Genomic DNA, 22,077 nt, shown 5'->3' with positions numbered 1-22,077 from the left:
ACTCTACTGGAACCCCCAGTTTAAGGTGTACAATATTCAGAGCTTAGTGTACCCTCGCAAACCAAATGGACCGCTACGGGTAGGGCTGTCACAATTGTGACATTTGGCACAATTGTGACATGTGGTTCCATTTGTGTACTCTCTTAAGCTACATTACAGACCTGCGAGGGGTTCCATGGTGGACCGCTGGTGGTCCCCGGCCCCTGACGTTGAGAAGCGGTGACCTATAAGCCGCTAGCGATGCATTTTTCAGTGCGGTATATTGAAATGTGTCGTCTAGTGTAGTTCCCGAGCAGAGAGAACATTGACATCGAAAATGGATGTGACAAAAGCTGGGCGGGCGCCTCGGGGGCTTGTCGCTGGTTGCCGTGGCAACAGTGCCGCGGAGTGCACACATGCGTGCGTGCGTGTGTGTGCGACTGTGCGTGTTTCACTCGCCAGGACGTGAAATGCCATTCTGTCCCCACAGCGGTGTTGATTGTACATTTTGTGTGTGTTTTGTGTCTATAGGTGTGTGGCATGTACAGTGTGTGTGTGTGTGTGTGTGTGTGTGTGTGTGTGTGTGTGTGTGTGTGTGTGTGCGTACATTACTATGCTTGCGAGGGCCAAATGCTCTCAGACATATAGCAGTTGTGTGCCTGTTAATGTTTGCATTACCATACTTGCGAGGGCCAAAAGGCCACACAAGTATTAGCGTGCGTGCGTGCGTGCGTGCGTGCGTGCGTGCGTGCGTGCGTGCGTGCGTGCGTGCGTGCGTGCGTATCTTACCAAAACGCAGTACTCCACGTCATCCCCCAGCAGGCCTGTGTCGTTCAGTGTGTACTTGGCTTTCTTTGCCCTGGCATCCACTGGACCTTTCTCAATCTGGTGCTTGATGGCTCGGAACAGTTTGTATAGGGGTTCACCTGCAGAGTCCTGAAGTGTGCGCACACGCACACGCACACGCACACACGCACACACACACACACACACACACACACACACACAGTATATTACTATACTATATTGCAGATCTACACGCCTAGGCCCGATAGGCAAAGCCTGTTAATCCTTTTTTCCCCCCAGGTAGGCTACGTATATATACTGTATATACGTACGTCGACACTAGGTGGCAGCTAGCGGTAGAGATAGAGTTAATAAGGTATACAATCAATCAATATACTCGTTTCCAAGTGTCTGTTTTCACAACTGAATGAGATGAGTACAGAAATTAAATGTAGATTTATTTATTTATTTTAAAACCAATTAAATAATCTGTATTATTTTGAGATATGGCATTTTTATGGCTGATATGGCCAATTCCGATTATGCTACCGATCCCTAACCGTACAGTATATATAAAATAGGGAAACCTCCAACCACAAATCCTAAACCTAACCTCTAATTGCCTAATTCTATCCCTAACATTTTTATCTCTAAAAATAATTTTAAATCAACTAAAACAACTAATTATTTCTTGAGAGGACAAGGAAAAGGGTCCTCACAATGTCTATTTCTCAAATTATGTTTTGTCCTCACAAGTATAGTAATGCACGCACGCACGCACCTCTCAGAACTTTGTCAAGTTAGCTGCAGTAATTAGACCCTTGCTCTCAGAGTAATGAACATGCTGCAAGAGCTAATAAAATAAATGGACTGACTGACCGCAGAGTCAAAAAAATATCAACGCTTTTCAAAAACCTCCTTTCACACAGTATAAAGTAGACACAGATTTTGCCTGAAATACAGTATGTTAATGTGCGGATTGGGGCTCAGATGAGAATCATTTCTATAGCGATGAATTTCCACAGAAGGATATTCAGCAACTTGCACAAGCTACACTTGCCGAAAAGAACAGATTTCCAAGCTAAAAAACGCTTCAAGTCGCGACACATTGAAGATCAGCTTGAAGATCAGTCCTTGTTAACAGACGTGACACCACATCATACTATGGAGTATAATAAGAGCGGGGGTCTTCAACGTGCATAGCCATTAGTGTCCGCGAAATAATTCACAGATTAGTTTTTAATGCTGTATCATTACAATTATGTTAATCTAATTGAAAAGTGTGCTGTCGTGTTTTGCACACAATCTATTTTATATTATTATTATTGGCACATTCGTATTGTAGTAGTGGTTTCAGTTTATGACTAGTATGAAATGGGTCTGCATGATTTTGAGAGAAACGTTTTTAATCATGAGCCCGTAGCTCCGCAGTGACACGGCAGTGAAGTTTCTCTTCACTGCCACTCAGTGACGTCATGTTGTAGTTTTGGCAGTGAAGTTTCTCTTCACTGACGTCGTGTTGTAGTTTTGGCAGTGAAGTTTCTCTTCACTGACGTCATGTTGTAGTTTTGGCAGTGAAGTTTCTCTTCACTGACGTCATGTTGTAGTTTTGGCAGTGAAGTTTCTCTTCACTGCCACTCAGTGACGTCATGTTGTAGTTTTGGCAGTGAAGTTTCTCTTCACTGCCACTCAGTGACGTCATGTTGTAGTTTTGGCAGTGAAGTTTCTCTTCACTGCCACTCAGTGACGTCATGTTGTAGTTTTGGCAGTGAAGTTTCTCTTCACTGCCACTCAGTGACGTCATGTTGTAGTTTTGGGTGAAAGCGGTGGTCACCTGACTCGCCCATCACCAAAAACTCAAAGGCCTTTAGGGTTCAAGTGGTTAATGTAAAAAATATAATAATAAGCTGTGTGCACCCGGAAAATGGCATTTATATAGGCAGAGTATGCTCGTTTTTGTTTCTACTTTGTTACAGTGTATTTACCTTCAAGAACTGATAGAGGCAGATAGACATCCAGTTACACAGCATCCTCTCCACCACCGTCTCTGACCTGGAAATATACACAACGGTTCAGTATGCTGATGACACTTTGCTGGAAGCTGTCCATCGGTATGGGGCCTATTGTTAGCTGTTAGCATGCCTAATTAGCAGTCTTGTAATATAGGGGAGGGGGGCTGTGTTGGCACAATGGTCTAATCAGCATAACGAGCATTCTCCATCGGGGGATAATTAGTGATGTGTACTTGCAAAACAGCCATTCAGAGGGCCCTGCTGCTGAGGCAACAGTTGACAGTTCAGAATCGTGCAGCCCTACAGAATTAAGTGAGCTAACTGTAGTGCTAGACAGGCACAGTCCCACTGGGGGAGAGAGGCTGCAGTTCACAGAGGATTTGACCTTGAGATAATAATAATAGTAATAATAATGATGAATGTGTCCCCGTTATTTTATTATTTAATTTTTTAAGTTGTTGTCGGGATATCGGCCAATCCATTTGCATAATACTGGTTTGTCCTCTGCATTTAGCCCATCCTAACTATTATCATCAGTGGGCCACTAATTAGCGCCTGGGGAGCAGTTCTTCTTGCTCAAGGACACTTTGTTGTCGCTAGGCCAACAGGAGGAGCCGGGGATCGAACCGACCCCCAGAACCTTCCGGTTCCCAAACGGCCGCTCTGCAGTAGCTCGAGTCCTCCTGAGCCACTGTCGCCCCCAAAGTAAATTGCCAAATGTTTGTGTAGCTTGAATGGGTTACGGGAAACCATGGGACTCGAACCAAGGACCTTTGTATCCCCGTGAGAAGGTTGGGGATACAACCTTCTTACTGACTGCACCACTCAGTGATGGAAAAAACACTCACATGTTTTACGCAAGTAAAAGTATTAATACCCTATTGTAGAAATAGCCTACAAGTTTTTGCTGTTCAAAATGAAATAACGTGTACTTTTGTACAGTACTTGAGTAAATACACTACTTACTGTAGTAACTGGTTTCTACCACTGGCACCAAATTGCAGATCTACAAGCTCACAATGTGTCGTCATAATGACAAAGTCCAGTGTCTAGAGCTCAACATCCACAGGACAGATGTAGATGGTGTACGTATAGTGCATTGATGTATCTTTCTTTATTCGTCCTTCTTGTGAACTGAGGTGGTTGGAAGCGACATGCGGGAGCCCAGAGATGCTGTTCAGAGGCTGCATACAGTATGTGACAGGCTCCAGCAACCGGAAATTACATTTTACATTCTGCAAGCACCACTGGAGCAAGGCCTAGTCACAAGACTGTCTTCACAAGACATGCATTCATTCTCATTCTAGACTAAAAGGAGGCCTGCTTTTGCCCTGGTTATCTTCACTTAACTCTTCAAGAACTGAGGACGATTATACAAATGCCTTCTAAAATCAGTTACACTTTCAAGATAAAAAAGCAACAAAATAAAAACGACAGATGTACTTGTACAGTATGTGAGCTTGAAAATCTGCTATTTTTTTGAATAACCAAAGCAAAAACCTAAAATTATTATACGGATGCTTTCCCGGTTTTAATGTGTTAATTAATGCTGGAATCCTTTATGGCTGCCACTATGAGATTGGTTCAAATGAAGTGTTCTTCATTAAAACTGGACAAACGCTGATCCAGAGTCAGACTCTGGCCTGTGTCAATACACACGGCGAGTTTGATGTGGATCCGTCGGATGGGTCTTTAGATATGTTTATAAAAAAAGATATGCAACTGATTGCAGCTTTAACAATCATAATTATCGAGGTAAGGTCCATCTAGGATAGGCTATATTGTCGCGTCCATCTAATGCACTAAGGACGGCATGGGTCGTTTAATGTCTATTAGCAGTACAATGTTGGTGAATATGTTTTACATGGACCGAAATAACATGGCTTTTGGCTTTATTCTAAATAATATCGACTTTCTTATGACGTAGATTAGAACTATTCCATTCATATTTCTGTTTACATGCTACAGTACAAGCATCGTATTCAAATATTCACCATTTTGACCTCACACAAGTCAAAATTAAAATGAGAAATTGCCAAATTTAAAATGCTGTTGTTTCGGATTCAGACTATTGTCTTAACCTGGTTATTATTGGAATAGTGCAGTCCATATAAACGCAATCAATTAACTACCAATAGATTCAAATAGGCCTTTATTGACCACACAAGGGACACTTAGTAATTATGTACCACGATGAATAAATAAAAAGCCAATGTGATTCTGCAAAGAAATACTTATAAATACAGTATAAATGTTTCCATCTGGCTCACACACAACCTAACAATATGTGACCAGATGTGACTGAGAGACTGCCATCGCACAAATTCCAGCTTTTCACCTTATGAGGAGAAAAACTTTATTTATAATTTTTCCCCAAAATGAGTTAATAGCACAGACTCTTCACATACTAGAGCATGTCTGAAATAAGTTTCAGAGCTGAAATCGACATGTAAATATGAAATAAATGCTTAAACATGTAGCTAGGTGTAATGTTAGAGACCACAGAAGTGAACCTCTCAAGCCTGTTTTCTCAACTCGCGTTTTCTGCAAGACAAAACCATATCTCCAAAACTGGTGGGCCAAACTGAACAACCAATATGCCAATTTGAAGCTATGATTCCCGGCTTTCATAAAACCCATATAACTTTTGGTGTTAGCATTATGTTATGCTTTAGCTATTGAAAAATAGCATATCTACAAGCTCATAGCACGCCACAGAGTGGCGCGCTACGAGCTTGTAGGTCTGCTATTTTTTTTTTTTATCGAAGAACGACTGACATAGAAACATAGATTTTTCAGAAAACTGTCAGGATGTAGAAGACATTTTTTCTCAGGTCAAAATGGGATAACATGAAAATAAAATCAAATGGCAGTCCCTCAGTCAAATTTGGTCACATATGCACGCTTGGCTGGAACCGGGAGCAGCTTGCTTGCGCTGCCTGCGTCTCTCCGCATGCGTGTGCACGCCTCCTCACCTGCGCAGCATGAGCTTGGGGTTCTTGCTGTGGACGTAGTCGCCCATCAGTTCCAGCAGCAGAGTCCTCATGATGTCCGTATAGTACTCCAGTTTGCCGTGCAGCGCCACCGTCAGCAGGGAGGCGAAGTACACCTTGGCCCGCGCGTTGAAGTCCGGGCGGCCTTCGCAGGTCCGAATGAACTGCGCTCGAAGACATTGGAATGTGTGCGACAAGAGCAGAGAGGGAAGAGAGCATGCATGAGAATACACACACACACTACTGTACGGGGGTACGTCGCTATGCATGAGAATACACACACACACTACTGTACGGAGCAGAGAGGGAAGAGAGCATGCATGAGAATACACACACACACACTACTGTACGGGGGTACGTCGCTACGTGCTCAGTTTGCAAACGTCCGCAAATGCATGCGCCGCCACGCGCACTGCACCCAGACAGACCGCCACGTGCACTGCACCCAGACAGACCGCCACGTGCACTGCACCCAGACAGACCGCCACGTGCACTGCACCCAGACAGACCGCCACGTGCACTGCACCCAGACAGACCGCCACGTGCACTGCACCCAGACAGACCGCCACACGCACTGCACCCAGACAGACCGCCACGCACACTGCACCCAGGCAGACCGCCACGCGCACTGCACCCAGACAGACCGCCACGTGCACTGCACCCAGACAGACCGCCACACGCAATGCAACCAGACAGACCGCCACGCGCACTGCACCCAGACAGACCGCCACGTGCACTGCACCCAGACAGACCGCCACATGCACTGCACCCAGACAGACCGCCACGCGCACTGCACCCAGACAGACCGCCACACGCACTGCACCCAGACAGACCGCCACGCGCACTGCACCCAGACAGACCGCCATGCGCACTGCACCCAGACAGACCGCCACGCGCACTGCACCCAGACAGCTTGTATAATGTTGATCTAAATTATTTAGAGTGCAATGCTAATGATAATAAGCCCGACAATCCTAACATGAAGCTCCATTTGGTAAATCGAGGGATACGACCCAGATGCCAATTAGTGGGAGAGGGATTTTTCACACACGCCCGTTAACACCTGAGCTGTTTCGGTGCCAGTCTTCCACGCTTTTCTGTCTCCTGTTTCCTTTGTTTTTCTCACATGCTGTACTATGTATGCCTTCCCAGCAGCATGATGTAAACAGTTCAACAGGAAGACAAAAAAAGGTATATAACTTATATGGAACATAGTTAAATTAATAAATTAAGACCAGCTGTAATGAGAGCACATCATGGCTGCTGAAGTGTTGGTTTTTGCCAATTAATTCCTCCCCACACACACACACACTGCAGTGCTGTCACTGCCTGTTGTATCCTACCTGCCAGCGAGGAGCGGAGTGCATACTTAGTTTAGTTAGGGTTAAGGTTAGGTTTAGGTGTGCTGCCCCGTGGGAGGTTAGGTTTAGGGTGAGGGTTTGAGATAGGTTGTAGTTGTAGGACTAATGACTAAACTAAGTACTGCACCCGTGAGGAGAATGTAGTGCCTCCGTCCCACTGCTCCCGCTCAACACTCCCTGCTGACAGGTGCTGACCCAGCCTATGGGAGTACGTTCCAGCCTATGGGAGTACGTTCCAGCCTATGGGAGTACGTTCCAGCCTATGGGAGTACGTTCCAGCCTATGGGAGTACGTTGTGCAGTGACAAATATCGTCCCTCCCCATCTATAACGTTCCTCCATTCCTATCCGTGTGAAATAATCTGATCTTTCTTTCTATTATACCTCTGTCTGTAAATAGCAAGTTGCAAATAAGTATACCATTGATACCATTATGAAAATTGTATTCCATCACCATTAACTGGAATTCATACTCTCCCCCATCAGTCTATTTAACTGCGTATGTCATCTGTCTACTCTGCATCTCATTGGTGGGCTGATGGACAGTTCAGAAACCTGCTTTCCAGTGACATCATTGATGGGGATTCCAAGCTCATATTGTAGAAACTACAGCTTTTCTCTTCCTGGAAAATGAGTAGGCTATAATAGTTGTTTTCTTGCATTAATAAAACAAATATGAATAATAAAGTTCGACAAGCGAGGCACGTTTCGAGCGTGTAGATCTGCTACTTTTGCTGCTGTTATGTAACGCTGCAGTATGATCAAGTAGGGCTTTCATTAAAAAATAAAAATAAAAAGTTAGCGAAAAGTTAAAACATGGACATAAGAGGTTTCTGCCCGACAGCAACGATGATGAGCAACATGATGATGAGCATGAGTGAGGACAAATTAGTCCTCCTTCAGCTAGACGAAAAATGTTCGTCAACCACCTTTTTTCACTGACAGAAACTAAATGGAAACTACATGAAAACTAACCTACAATGACTAAAACTAAGACTAAATATAACTAATATTCTGACAATTTCGTCCACTAAAAAAACTAGATTAAAATGTTAGGAATTAAGTGACTACTGGACAAGAGATCCAGTATAAGTCATTTTACACTTGCTGAAAATAGCAGATCTATAAGCTCACAACGCGTCGCAGGCTAGCGCGTCACATTGTGAGCTTGTAGATCGGCTATTTTCAGCAAGTGTAAAAACAGTCATTACGACTGCATCAAGGCCCGCCAAAATACATTTTAGTCGACCAAATCACCTGTAGATTTAGTCCACTAAAATCGTATGATATTTAGTCGAATAAAACTAGACTAAGACTAAAATGTGACTGAAACTAAACGAAAACTATTCAAGAGACAGTATGCGTTGCGTTGCGTGCATCCACGACGTGTCTCACATTGATGAGGAAGGTCTTGGAGTTGAGCAGGTTGGAGAACTGGTTGAGGGCCTGGGCCACCACGGCCTTGCGCGCCTCGGGGATGTCCAGCTTGCCCGTGATCATCACGTCGTTGGCACCGTCCTTGGAGGGCAGGAAGAAGACGCGGTCCGTGTAGGTCTTGTAGTCCAGCAAGGGGATGCGGCCCCCCTCGCTCTGCTCGTTGGTGTGGTCCTCCATCTCGATCATCAGGTCTGGGACGTGAAGGAGAGAGTGAGCATCAAAGGGGAAAACTACACAAATGTTGAGGTACTGTACTACTGTACTGTACTTTGTTTGTTTCAATACTTTATACCAGTGGTTCTCAAACTTTTTGAGTGGTGCAACCACTCCTACAACCAGCAATGTCCGTGTACACCTATGTGTACACCTATGTGTACACCTATGTGTACACCTATGTGGCAGTGGTCATGAGCGCGAGTGATAGTGCTGTGCCTGCTGCCTGCTAATGAGAGAGAGAGAGAGAGAGGTGGGGGGAATTGCACCACTCAGTTCACACGGGTGTGATTTTTTTCATGTCAAGGACCTCAGAAGAGAACGTTTGTATTTAAAATTTGACTAAACTTTTTTTTTTTTTTTTTACTTTTTTAAACTTTTTCAAAAATAGCAGATGTACAAGCTCGCAGCGTGGCACAAAGTGACGCCGATGTGAGATTGTATCCCTGAATTATATTGTTACTTCATAGTACCTTACATTTATGTCATCTTACCACACGTAAATATGTAAATCTTTCCCCCTAAGTTACAGTACTGTATGTCATGAGGAAAAAAGGATTAGGACAAAATGAAAAGGTCTTGAAGTTTAACTACTTGAACCCCAGCATCCCTATTCCGCGGGGAACGTTTACCAAAAATAGTGAGCTTGTAGATCTGCTATCCAGTCCAGTGCAACTCAGGTCATTTTTATTAAGTATAGAGGGTCTAAGGGGTTACATTGATACATACCGAATACTATCACATTTGAACAGCACCCCAGGACTTGTGTCACAGTACCCACTTTGAGAAACCCTGGTTTAAGTCGTAAACAGTCAAATCTTCACGGTTAATGCGGGTCCATTTGGTTACGTTTTGTCGGATCTCAGCGTGTACAGATGGCTAAATGAGCACAGAGGATTATTTTTCTGTGCAAACGCATCGTTAAGCTTGCGAGGAGCAGACATGAAGATTATTAGCGGAGAAATAACGGCAACTCTGAAAGCCTCTTTTATTACTTTAATTGTAAAACCGCTGCTCATAATCCTTGTGAAATTATGCATATACACAGCAGGCACATAACATTATGTGATTACAATTAAGTACGCCACCCGACAGAAGATTAAAAAATAAAAACTGTAATAGTGTAAAGCACATCGTGCTTGTACAGTGCTGCTATACTTACAGTCATGGGGGTGGGGTGGGGGGGTACTGTACCATACAGTGACTGTGAACGTTACTGTAACATAAGTTCTCAAAGTGGAGTCCTTGAGGGTGTTCCCCAACTAACTTACTGTAGTTAATATACAGTAGCAGTGCAATGTAACACATTTTAAAGTTGGTTTCTATGCCATCACTTGCACAGTTGAAATCCATGATGATGCTCTGTTGTGCATCCGTCCATAATTATCTTTTCCAACGTACTTAATATTTAATTTATATAGGTTAGTATCTAGATCTTATTTTTAATTATTTATTGTTCCCGTCCCTGTGTGCAGTTTGCAGCTGCAGCTGGGTTATATTGTTCGCTCGTCTTCACTGTAAATGAGGGTAACTTCAGTGCCTGTCGAGAATAGATAAAGGTCTGAAATGAAAATATAAATACAATACGTGTGAATGGTACTGTGCCGTGTAAATGTGAATTGTACCTGTAAATGGCACTGTAGTATCACAGTTTTTGATTGATTGATTGAAAACTTGATTAGTACATGTGGTACAGTAAGACATTGAGGCTAAAAGGAAGACACAAGAAAGTCCTGGGGACTTGTTTCCTTTGTGGTCCGATGTATTCAATTCATCAACGCGGCTGTGATTGTGAACCGTACTCTACTGCAGTGGTTCCCAAACTTTGCAGCTCGAGACCCAAAAGAAAGATTATGTGTTTTTTGCCCAAGACAAGCTCACAACGCTTCACTTCGTGGCACGTTGCGAGCTTGTATATATTTTTTTAAATAAATGTACCTGTATATATTTTTGAGTGGTGCAACCACTCCAAGGAACAGCAATGTCCGTGTTTTTAAATAGGAAAAGAAAATGGGATTTTTACTTAGACCCATAAAAATATGGAAACAGTACTGTACCGTACCGGTACTCCTTCTCCTTCTTGCATCGTCCTCTGCTCTACTGTACTCCAGTACTCTACTGTACCTGTGAACTCCTTCTTGCATCGGTCCCTCACGCTCTCCTCCAGGTTCTCCAGCTGGTGTTTGACCTTCTCGTACTCCCTCTCTGCCTGCTGGCTTTTCCTCCTGCACAGATGACGCACATCACAGATGATGCATATCACACACGCGCACACACGCACACACACACACACACATGTACACACACACACACGTACACACACGTATCACTCCACCGGCACGCTGTTCCGCTTGCTCTGATTAATCCCACCGCTCCAAACATCACGTCTCTAAACCGGCAGACCTCGCTGACTGAACATTCAGTCTAGTGGGGCCATGGTGAGGAGGAGGTGAAAACTACTGTTTATCTCGGGGATTCCCAAACCTTTTCAACTTCTCTTCTGAAACCCAGTAGCATGGAAACTAATTCAGAACCCGTGAAATGATGTGTTTCACAGCAGAGTACGGTTCACTCCGCTCTGACTATTATTGTAGGTGAAAAGAGCCAATAGACTGCATGAAAGTACTCTGTTAGTGCACTAGTAAACTTCCAGCAGCATTGTGGTGGTTATAATATAAATAAATAATTAAATAGTTAATCATAATATGATTAACATAATAAAATTAACATAATAGGTACATTGAAAGTATATAAACTATAGGATGCCAGATCATCAAATGAACCTAGCATCGGTCTACATAACATGCTATCTAAAATACATGACGCCCGGGGGTGATTTAATGTAACCATTAAATCAGGACGCCCAGCGATTTGTTTCTTCAGGGCCCATTTCAAGGTGCACAAGGCGCCATCATGGACGCAGAGTGTAGAGTAGGAGAGTAGCGACACGCTTTTCTCTCGCTGCAAAGCGGGTGTCGATATATGGGCTATAGTGCCAAACATTGCTCCTATGGCTGGAACTATCCCATTGAGATAGAATGAGCACTTCCGCATTCCATTGTTACAATGGGAGTCAACGCTAGTGTCGCCACTCTCTTACTATATTACTCTGCTTGGACGTAGCTGAAGTAGCTAGATGTAGCCAAAACACCCCGGAGGCTATAGACAACAACAGGAAGTATCATTACTTCTAACGCGACAAGCGACGGGACCGCGATGGGCCGTCAAAAACATAATCTTTGGTTAGAACTGGATGGATTGATTTAGATCAAGAGTCATTCACGTTTTAAGTTTTTCGATCTCATCCACTAAAATGGAGGGGGACCACTTTGGATGACGTCCCAACCGGAAATGACATCGAATGTTGCCCAACAGGCGCTCCCAGCCTGTGGAGTGGTGCGCTCGGTTATGATATCATTAATGTTCCGTCCTGTGATTAATCTCCGTCCTGAGTGATGAGCGTAACTATTTGATAGGACGGAGACCTCCGTAGGGTGTTAACCTTTGCATAAGGCTGCATGGTCGTCAAGGCTATAGCAAGTGCTCGGTCTGTACCTGTAGCAGTAGACAGAGACGGCGATGATGAGCAGCATGGGGACGATGACAGCAGGGATGATGATGTAGAGAGGCACCTCATACTTCCTCTCGTAGTGCACAGAGCCCACCACCCACTCCCCTTTGCCAAACTTGATCTGTGTGGGAGATGCAAAGGAGAAGAACACCCACGAAGCAGTCGTTAAGAGGCATTCCCGATATTTTGGCAGCATCTATTTTTTTTACACATATTACAGTGCAATAACTCTGAGGCAACTCTCAACATTTCAAAGTAAAAAGAATATAACAACTATAAAATGTGCTCCTCGGGGAACAGGATAATATATCATTTGTGATAAAAATGTGTAGGAGTAATATATGAAAAATCTAACAGATCTGTGTTGAACACATGACTATAGAGATAGTGTATAACGATTTGCGTGATGTACGTATGGATAAAATCTGTACGAGTAAAGAAATATTGGCCTCATGATGGCGTTATAACCGGCCGATGTGGGAGATACTGGGCAAAGGTTTTTCACAGCTCGGTGCAGTTATAGGTGAAAACATGAATTGGCCTGTTATAGCGCCACCATGAGGCTGATTTGAATTGTTTTAAGTGGCATTTCTTCCTCGGCTTAGTGGGAATGTGTGTGCATAATGTCACAGAAAATGCACGCTGTGTTCATGATTTGAGGCATTCCTTCAAAACGGACCAAACCTGCAAACTTTGGAAGGCAATCTTAGCCAATGGGGATGGAATATGGGGAAGCGGACAGGCCTGTGTTGATCACATGATTATAGAGATAGTGTATACCGATGTATGGATAAAATGTGCACGAGTAATATAAAGAAATGTGTTTTGCAAAAATCTGTCTCATGATGGCGCTATAGCAGGCCGTTGTGGAAAAATTGGGGCAGAGGTGAAAATTGGAGCTAAAGCTAAAGGTACTAAAGGTGCTAACCGTATACTCCATATATGAAAGCGCCTCCGTCCCCACCAGCTATGGGATTTTTAAATCCAGCTCCATTGAACCTCAACAGTTACATGATGTAACTGTTGAGGTTCGGGCCGCTAGTGTCCAATTATAGGATAAAATAATGATAAAAAGCTTAATATGAAATATTTTGTGTATAAACCAACTGAGCAATTCACTGACACTGTAGTTTTTCAGTATTTTTGTTGGTGTTGGACGGAACATCGGGAAAATAACATAAGTGGCATCATGGTAACACGATAATTAAGGTGTGGAAAACTGCCACATCAATCCAATGAAGCGCTAAATACAGTGTGTGTGTAGCTGTGTACTGCTGTGCTCAGCACTTTGTTGTCGAGCACTTCCTTTTATGTTTTTGTTTTACACAGGAATTCACCACTATTAATAGTCCGTGGGTGTAATTTCTTCCCACAGTCATTTCAGCCAGATAAATGAAACAATAGCTCACTTAGAGGGATTAGCAGTGGGAGAGGGTATACTGCATTCATCAAAAGCGGTGGCTGAGCTGTAATTAAATGTAATTGCCGGCCTGTGGCTAGGAGATAGTTGAAAAGAGGGGTCCTAAGGTGTTCGGCCCGGCACGCCCACCCATGTCTAGTGCAAATGAATGATACACGTGTTCTTATGACGTGTTCTATGTGTGCAAACACACAAACCCACACAGAAAGCTTCTCGTCTAGAAGCGTTAATATTCTAAACGAGATGCATGGTGAAGTCAGAAATTAGGCCAGAACTTCACCTCTATGATCAATCTGCACGGAGCCAGCATAGATTCAGAGTAAATAAGGACGGTTGTCGGCCTGTTAAGGCATTCATTCCTACCAGTGGTGGAAAGTTGCTGTAGGAAGTTACCGTAGACGTGTCGTGAGCTTGTAGATCTGCTATTTTTGAAAAAGTCAGACACATTTTGACAGATCTGAGTCATCATACTTTTGAACCAATATACTTGCGTGTCATTGATTGATTCTCAAAAATAAGGAACATAAAAGTGTATCCCGTATCAGTGCAATAAGCCTTACTGAACTGATAAGGGATGTACACTTTATGTTATCCCGTATTGAATAAGCGACACGTCTTTTCAGTTTCCCAATAAGGGGACAATTCTGTATTGCAAGGAGGAGGCGGTTGGCTGGCAAACCCTAGGTGTGTGCTGTGTGTGTGTGTGTGCGTATACTATCCATCTGTCAGTACAGCATGTGATTGTTTGGTGTGGTCATGGTTATACCAGCAGGTCCAGCGGCTCAGAGCCGGTGTCTCGGCGGTGGCGCTTGGAGCGGGCGTTGGGCTGGGTGGGCGGCGGGTCCAGGATCAGCTTCTCGTCCAGCAGGGTGTTGACCACACAGCGGACGTCGCCCACGTACGCCTGGGCCTCCTTGGCGGTCATGGCGTTGGAGAAACCTCGACCCTGCACGGCGGCGCCGGAAACATAAACAACAACAACACCACCAACACCAGTGATGAGTGTTAAGACATGCCCACACGTCCCAGAGGGCAGGCCCCCCCATGGAAACATAAACAACAACAACACCACCAACACCAGTGATAAGTGTTAAGACATGCCCACACGGCCCAGAGGGCAGGCCCCCCCCCATGGCTATATTTGATAGGATGTGTGGACACGTCTTTAGCATCATAGCCATCAAGTGTTAACGTCCTACTTGATCATAGTACAACGTCACACAAAAGAGTAAAAAATAGCAGATCGAGCTCGTCTATTTGCTACTTTTGCTATTTTTGAATTTGAACACTTTTGGACATTCTGCATGAGGTTTTCCCCCCGACAGAGACAATATGCTGGTGGGAGAGTTAAAACTTTTTAATCCCTTTTGTACACTGTCACCTGATTAGAGCAGGTAAATATGTGCAGTTGTGCGCACGCACACTCGCACACACATGCACGCGCACACGAGTGTGTGCACACACACACACACACACACACACACACACACACACACACACACACACACACACACACCTCCTTGACATTCTTCTGAAGGCTGCACTGCTCAGAGTGACTGCGGTGCAGCGTATGACAGACAGACATGGACAACTTCAGCAGATGTTCCTCTTGCCTATAATGTCCCCAAGGAGGATTAATGACAGCAAACACCAAGAGCCATCCATGTCTATCTGTGAGCTCTGAAGCAGGAGCCAGATTGTGTTCTTTTCATTTCTCCAATTCATGAGCTATTTAGCCACCCGTGTACTCCATACTGCAGCAGAGTAAATTAGTGCAAACTAATACCGACAAATGGCAGAGGATAAGCTGAAAGTGAATTATACTGTAGTTACTGTATAGCTGAAAGAGTAGACTGGTTGCAGAATTTAATACTTAAAAAATGTTATATCTCCTTTAAGGAGTTACAGTAAGTGCTGTCATAATCTAATATAGTCCCCATTATGTAAAAAAAAAGTTATTATCTAAATGATGTTCAGCTCACTGTGCAAAGTGCCTCAGGCATTCTTTAGTAATGCATGAAAACCCTCACAACTGCAGCTCTGAGGGCTTTCAGTTTCTTAAACCCATTAAAGCCTGCATATACTCCAAACAAAATGACAAACTTAGATTTTAGTTTTGCTTTGCTTCAACAAGAACAAAATTAAAAAACGCAGTGCCTTGCCAAAGTTTGTTTCAGCCAAAGTTTGTTTCAGCCAAAGTTTGTTTCAGCCAAAGTTTGTTTCTGCCAAAGTTTGTTTCAGTCAAAGTTTGTTTCAGCCAAAGTTTGTTTCAGCACAGCAGCCCCTCCGAGATGTCCTAATTAGCTGAACACCATCGCAGAGAAACCAACGCAAATATAGTGTGTGACCAGTGGTGGAACCGTGGAAAGTAACTACCTGTAAGTACATGTACTCAAGAATTGCACTTAAGTACAATTCTCAGGTACTTTTACTTTACTAGAGTATTTCCAATTATTGTCAATACTATATTATTCAGTACTATACGCCACTACATCTCAGGGACAAATATTGACAAATATTGTACTTTTTACTCGGATACAATCATTTATTTATTTTTGTTACCCCTTACTTTGTAGATTTTGATTATTATTACAAAACATACATGTGGCTTTGGCTATTTGAAAATCGCAGATCTACTGTAGGCTACAAGCTCACAACGCGTTGCAATGTGACATGTTGTGAGCTTGTACATCTACTATTTTCAAATATTTGTATACATTGGGACATTCCGCATAACACATACTTTAAGTATATTTTGATGCCAATAACTTTTGTACTTTTACTCAGGTGCATTTTTAATAATGGACTTTTACTTTTAACAGAGTGTTTACGGTTTCCACATTGCAGCATTGATACTAATTGTGAGTATGTCTTCCAACTCTGGTGTGTGACTGACTGGTCAGAGGCTCTTGCTTTAATGTAGTTTTATTTCTGCAATCTGCCCAGAAACATACAGTACCATGGACACTTCTGAAGTTTGGAAGTTTGTCTGAGGAGATTATGGAGAGTGTCTAAACCTCTATAATCCCTCTGTGAAACACTATACAAACAACCAGATGGCCATTAATTCTTGAAGAGATAGCGCACGTATGCACGCACGCACGCTCACACACACACACACACACACACACACACACAGTCAACTGGGTGACAACTGGGAGACAAATTATGTCAAAGCATGTGAAAGGTTGATGTAAACACAGAGTGTGATCCGTGGTAAAGGTCACCGCATCGCAGCACTGTATACATACAGTGGATATGGGTCTGCTCATGGGTTCAGCACTCAAAGCAGAGCTGCAGCGAGTAAAAACTAGTGTTATCTCCAGAGAACTTGCTTTGTTTTTGGGAAGCCTGCAGGCTATTAACCCTGGCCACCCCATTTAGTGCACATTTTCTTTGTTGTTTGTATTTGTTCAGTAATGGTAGTCAGTAAACAGAAATATAATTGGATACAGATAAAACAAATTAAATTGGAATTTAGCAGACAAAATTTGAATTAGAATAGTTCCAAATGGGTACTCCTGGGAATATAGTACTTTAACAAAGAGTGTTTTTTGTTACATAAGTTCTAAGTGGTTACACAATTCTAAGTGGAAAGTAACTAAGTACAGTACAACTACTGTACTTGAATATTTCCAATTTCCAATACTTTTACTTCTACTCCACTACATATCAGAGACAAATATTGTACTTTTACTCCACTACATTTATTTGGAAACTTTAGTTGCTAGTTACTTTGTAGATTTTGATCATTATTACAAAACGTATATTACTCACTTCAACCCTATACATTTTGCCCATTGGAAAGAATTGATACTTTTTACTCAAGTAAAAACTGTGAGTACTTTTCCCACCACCGTCTCTGAGCTGAAATAAGGACTCTCACCGTCACGATGATGATGCTGGCCTCGGTGATGACCTTCTTGGTCAGCTCGTAGAACTCGGGGTCTGGGTGGTAGTGGAAGGGTCTCAGCTCCCTCACCCAGTTGCCCAGGTGGATGCAGGCCCTGAACAGCTGGCCGTCGTAGGAGCGGTTCACCGTGGGCGACAGGAACTGGATCACTGTGTCGTTCTTGCTGTGCGCTTCCTGACGGTACTGGACGGAGGAGAAAGAACAAATTACATTAAATGTCAATTATGGCTGATCAGAGACAGACTCGTCAGGGACCTTTGGGAGGCGCCTCGCCGCTCCGGATCCAACGAGTCGTCCCCCGTCCAAGTGATATCACCATTTTAAGTCAAAAAGCGTAGCTCTATCCAGACCCCTCCAGAGCATGGGAACTTGGGGAGCGTTAGTGAACCAATCATCAAAAATAGTGAAACGTCAACAATTTGAAGAAACGCCTTTTTGTTCGGGAAGAAACACCCGTTTTTTGCTGGCTAAATGTAGGACTGGTTACCCCAGTCACTAAATGTAGGACTTGTAGCCAAAAGAAATCACTCCCCCGTGTGAAGTGAGGGGCGCTCTTATCATCAACCATCACATTCCGTGCTCAGCCAATCAAATCATCACAAATGTAATTTCGGGCCGGCCAATCACTTTTGCCGATGTACTTTGCTCAGCCAATCAAATCATGGTTATGGGGTGATCAGCCAGTCACAAGCCAATGTTTGGGTCACACAAACCTGGAAAGCTAGACATAGGAGGGGCTAGCACCTATGTCTTTGTATATTTACATTTTTGAGGGGCGCTGTAGCCCCTCCTATATACAGCTTTTGTCCCCACAAAATGTCTGCAATACAAACATTAAATGCTATTGACAACGAAGGGAAAATTGCAACACAGAAAATAAGTAGATCCACATGGAGCTAATTTAAAACCAGAGAGCATGCATTGCAATAACAAACACATTTTTACTGTTTCTTGTGTGTAAGCCGCTAAATATAATTAATTACATGTCCGTCCATGCGCCAGCAGCCATAATGACTAAAAGAAATCTTTGAAACAAGTTTAGTGGACAAAAAACTCCAACCAGGAGAGAAGCTTATGAGCTTGACCAGCCAGGGTCTTTAGAGATAAATGTATCGACTGGCTGCTAGTTTTGTTGCAGACACACGTCTTTCCAAGCATCGTTGCCTTGTCCCCCCGGGGAGGCAGGGACTTAAAAGTGGAGCTTTGTAAAAGCAAAGCCTGATTGATACTGTGCTGTGTCCCGGTATTGCACGCCAAACACAGCCGATCTACAGGCTCACAACGCTCATAATGTGAGCATAATATTTCCGGCGCCCGACACAATGTACTGTAAATCAGGCAGAGTGGTGCAAGACTGAGCTGCCTACTCACATAATCTTACATAACCTTAATGTCGGTATAACAATTAGCCAGTCAAAAACGAATACCTTTCAAGGATGACGGCCGGTGAAGCCTGCCTAATGCACTGAAGGCCGAGGGCCCGGGGCAGGCCGGGGGCAGGGGTAAGAACGCAGTCTGCTACTAGCCTACTACTATGTGCTTCCTGACCCGTTCCTTCTCTTACCTGCAGGCGTCCATATCTTTAGGCATATCATTATAGGTGAACATTTTCAGAAATAACATTTTAAGTCCAAAACAGCAGATGTACAAGCCCACGATGTGTGGTCATCGCGATTGTAGATCGGCTATCCGCAATCTTTTTGAGGGGTGCCTAGCCCCTCCAACGCCTAGCTGGCTTTGTGTGTGCCCCCTGTGATGTCATGTGGAAGGCCAAGTCTATAGACTTTTTACTATGATGTAGTGCAGGGTTGTTTTTTTTTGCAACTGAATGACTGAAAAATGGAAATGAAGAGTTTACATAGTACATGCATAAACTTTCCTTGAATGATTGTATCTTGTTACAGTATTTATTTATGATATATTTTCTCTATTATTAAGGTAATTCTTGCAGTCAGTTTGTATTGGGGGTGGGGAGGGGGGCGGGGGGGCATTTCCGGGGGTCCCCAGCCAAAAACGTCGAGAACCCCTGACGTAGTGGGTGCTCCCCAAAGGCGCCCCTCACTTCACACAAGGGTGATTTTTTTTATGTGGATCGTCGCTGACACTGTCGGGAGGTGTCCAAAACTATTACTTTTCAGGATTCAACTTCAAAAGTAGCAGATCTACAAGCCAAAATGGGTCGCTTTGAGTTTCGAACTTGCTTATCTGCTACTTTTGATGTTTTGTGTGACGCTGCAGTAAACAAACATGCTGATCTGAGCTCACACAAACAGCTCACACAGACACCAAACATTATCCCACATTAAGACACCAAACATTATCCCACATTAATCCAACGGTTGGATTCTATTTCCAACCCAGAATCCCTCCCCCATGCGACCAAGAGCACATCCAAAAAGATTAGGAAGAGAAACAAAAGAAGAGAACAAAAGATGACAAATGGGCCTAAACTAGAAAAGTGCAAGAGCGGATATCTACCTAAATCTGGTGTTGGCAAACTGGAATTGCATCTGAAAAGTCAGTGATATTACATCCAGATCACATAACTCCAAATAATAAATAATGTGAATGACTTGTGTGAGTTTGGGACAAAATAGTAGTAGCAAAAGGTGTGTTTTGAAGAAAAGAAAACCACAAAATGCCTAAAATTTGGCCTGGTACAAAATAGCAGGAGTTGTGTCATGTTCCAACATAATGGTTCAAGAGTTCAAAAAGTGAAGTTGGCTGTTATAGTGCCACCTGGGGGCCAATTTGAAAATAATTGTGGTCGAGGTTCTTTGGTCTACTGGGAGTGAAACGTAAAAATCATGCTTGTAGTGCGAGCAGTGAGGCTACAGTATACTGAATGCCATTTAGCATGTAGCATGCACCATGATCTGTCTCCAAAAACAGAAGTGAGTGGATGGGTTCAAGAGGTGCTTTACCAAGGACACCCCAAAGGCTGATGAGGCTATGACCAGGACATATTCTTAAAGACAAATGCTGCTGTCCTTTATTCGGTTAGCCCGATTGACTTATTTCTTATCTGAAATCTGCAGTAATGTACTGTACGGTTACTTATTGAAGTGGTTCAGACAATTATTGCGCCAAAAAAAGTGTTCAAAAATAGCAGATGTACAAGCTTTCAACGTGGCATGAAGTGACACAGTGTGAGCTTGTAGATCTGCTATTTTTTAATAGCCAACGTAAAAAAATATGGATAAAGTGGTTAAAATGATGTGATGCTATATTAACTAATTTAGCTGGGGACCCCCTGGAACTGACCAGAGGACCCCTGGGGGTCCCCGGAGCCCACATTGAGAACCACTGTTTTATTGTGTCCTTTATATTAATGTGTGCTCTTTCTTTTACTGTGCTTTTGTCTTATTTGCTTTTAAACGTGATTGATTTCTCCCCTTCCCCTCGAAAAAGCCTTTGCCTCTTGCCAGGCCACAACAATTATACAATAAAAATAATCCGTGGCCAACACACCACCCGGGGTGGCACACACATAGGGCTGACAGAAGGCTAGTCTGTCATTGGAGTAATGTATTCTGTGGGAAAAACCTTAAATCGCAATCTTGGGAGTAAACACTTTAGTAGATCCAAAGGACGAAGGACTCAGGTGGCTTATGGATTCAAAGCAATCAGTGGAAGGAAAGGGTAATGCATACTCTAGTTTGCGTGTATTTTGTGCGTGTGTGTTGTCTGTGCGTGTGCGCGTGCACGCGTGCGTGGGCTTGTAGTACTATACTTGTGAAGACCAAATGTCCCCACAAGTGTAGGAATTTGAGAAATAGAAAATGGAAATAGAAATTGTTGTGAGGACAATTTTCCAGGTTCTCAGAAGATAAATGGTTGTTTTATGTTCGACAGGTTTATAATGAGGAAAAAAAGGTTGGGGTAAGGATTAGGATTAGACAAGGTTGAGTTTACAGCGAGAGTCTTCCCTATGTTATACTTATAGTTGTATGACGTACACAACCAAATAATCTCGCATTGCCATACTGTTGCCTCTCACAATTTCCAAATGCTTCTGTCATACAGTCTGGATCAACGGAAGCTCTATCATGAGTAAAATATAAAGCGTCCTCCCCATGCACTTCCGTTCCGTCTTTAGTTGGGCAAATACTATCCAAATGCTATTTTCAAGCTGTTTTCGAGATTGATGTGCTTGCAAGTATAGTAAGACAAACGTGTGTGTGTCCATGTGTGTGTGTGTGTGTGTGTGTGTGTGTGTGTGTGTGTGTGCATGCGCGTGTGCGCATGCGTGCGCTCCGTGCACTGAAACGTAACCCTTCACTCTAGTAGTGGAAGCAATTCCGTGGAGGTAAGGAGGCAGATCGATACACAGAGAGATAGCGTTCATGGCTTGTCGGCTCTGAAGGAGGAAAAGCAACACCAAAAGGAACAA

At 43.4% G+C, this 22,077-nt stretch overlaps 1 protein-coding gene across 1 annotated transcript in view; it reads right to left on the bottom strand.

The window, feature by feature from the left end:
- The window catches only part of plxnb2b (plexin b2b), a 204,363-nt gene that overhangs the window by 21,632 nt on the left and 160,654 nt on the right, over window positions 1-22,077 (bottom strand). Inside the window, exons 21-28 of the mRNA XM_080761560.1 lie at window positions 17,658-17,867; window positions 14,538-14,717; window positions 12,336-12,472; window positions 10,905-11,005; window positions 8,526-8,758; window positions 5,753-5,934; window positions 2,751-2,817; window positions 769-915 (exon numbers count right to left, since the gene is read on the bottom strand). Of these exons, the coding sequence (XP_080617686.1) occupies window positions 769-915; window positions 2,751-2,817; window positions 5,753-5,934; window positions 8,526-8,758; window positions 10,905-11,005; window positions 12,336-12,472; window positions 14,538-14,717; window positions 17,658-17,867 (1,257 nt within the window). The remainder of the gene's footprint in view (window positions 1-768; window positions 916-2,750; window positions 2,818-5,752; window positions 5,935-8,525; window positions 8,759-10,904; window positions 11,006-12,335; window positions 12,473-14,537; window positions 14,718-17,657; window positions 17,868-22,077) is intronic.

Source organism: Protomyctophum bolini, assembly GCF_963924005.1.
Source record: "Protomyctophum bolini genome assembly, chromosome: 4".
Taxonomy (NCBI): domain Eukaryota; kingdom Metazoa; phylum Chordata; class Actinopteri; order Myctophiformes; family Myctophidae; genus Protomyctophum; species Protomyctophum bolini.
The sequence above is the reverse complement of the archived record's forward strand: the minus strand, read 5'-3'. Positions and strand labels throughout refer to the sequence as shown.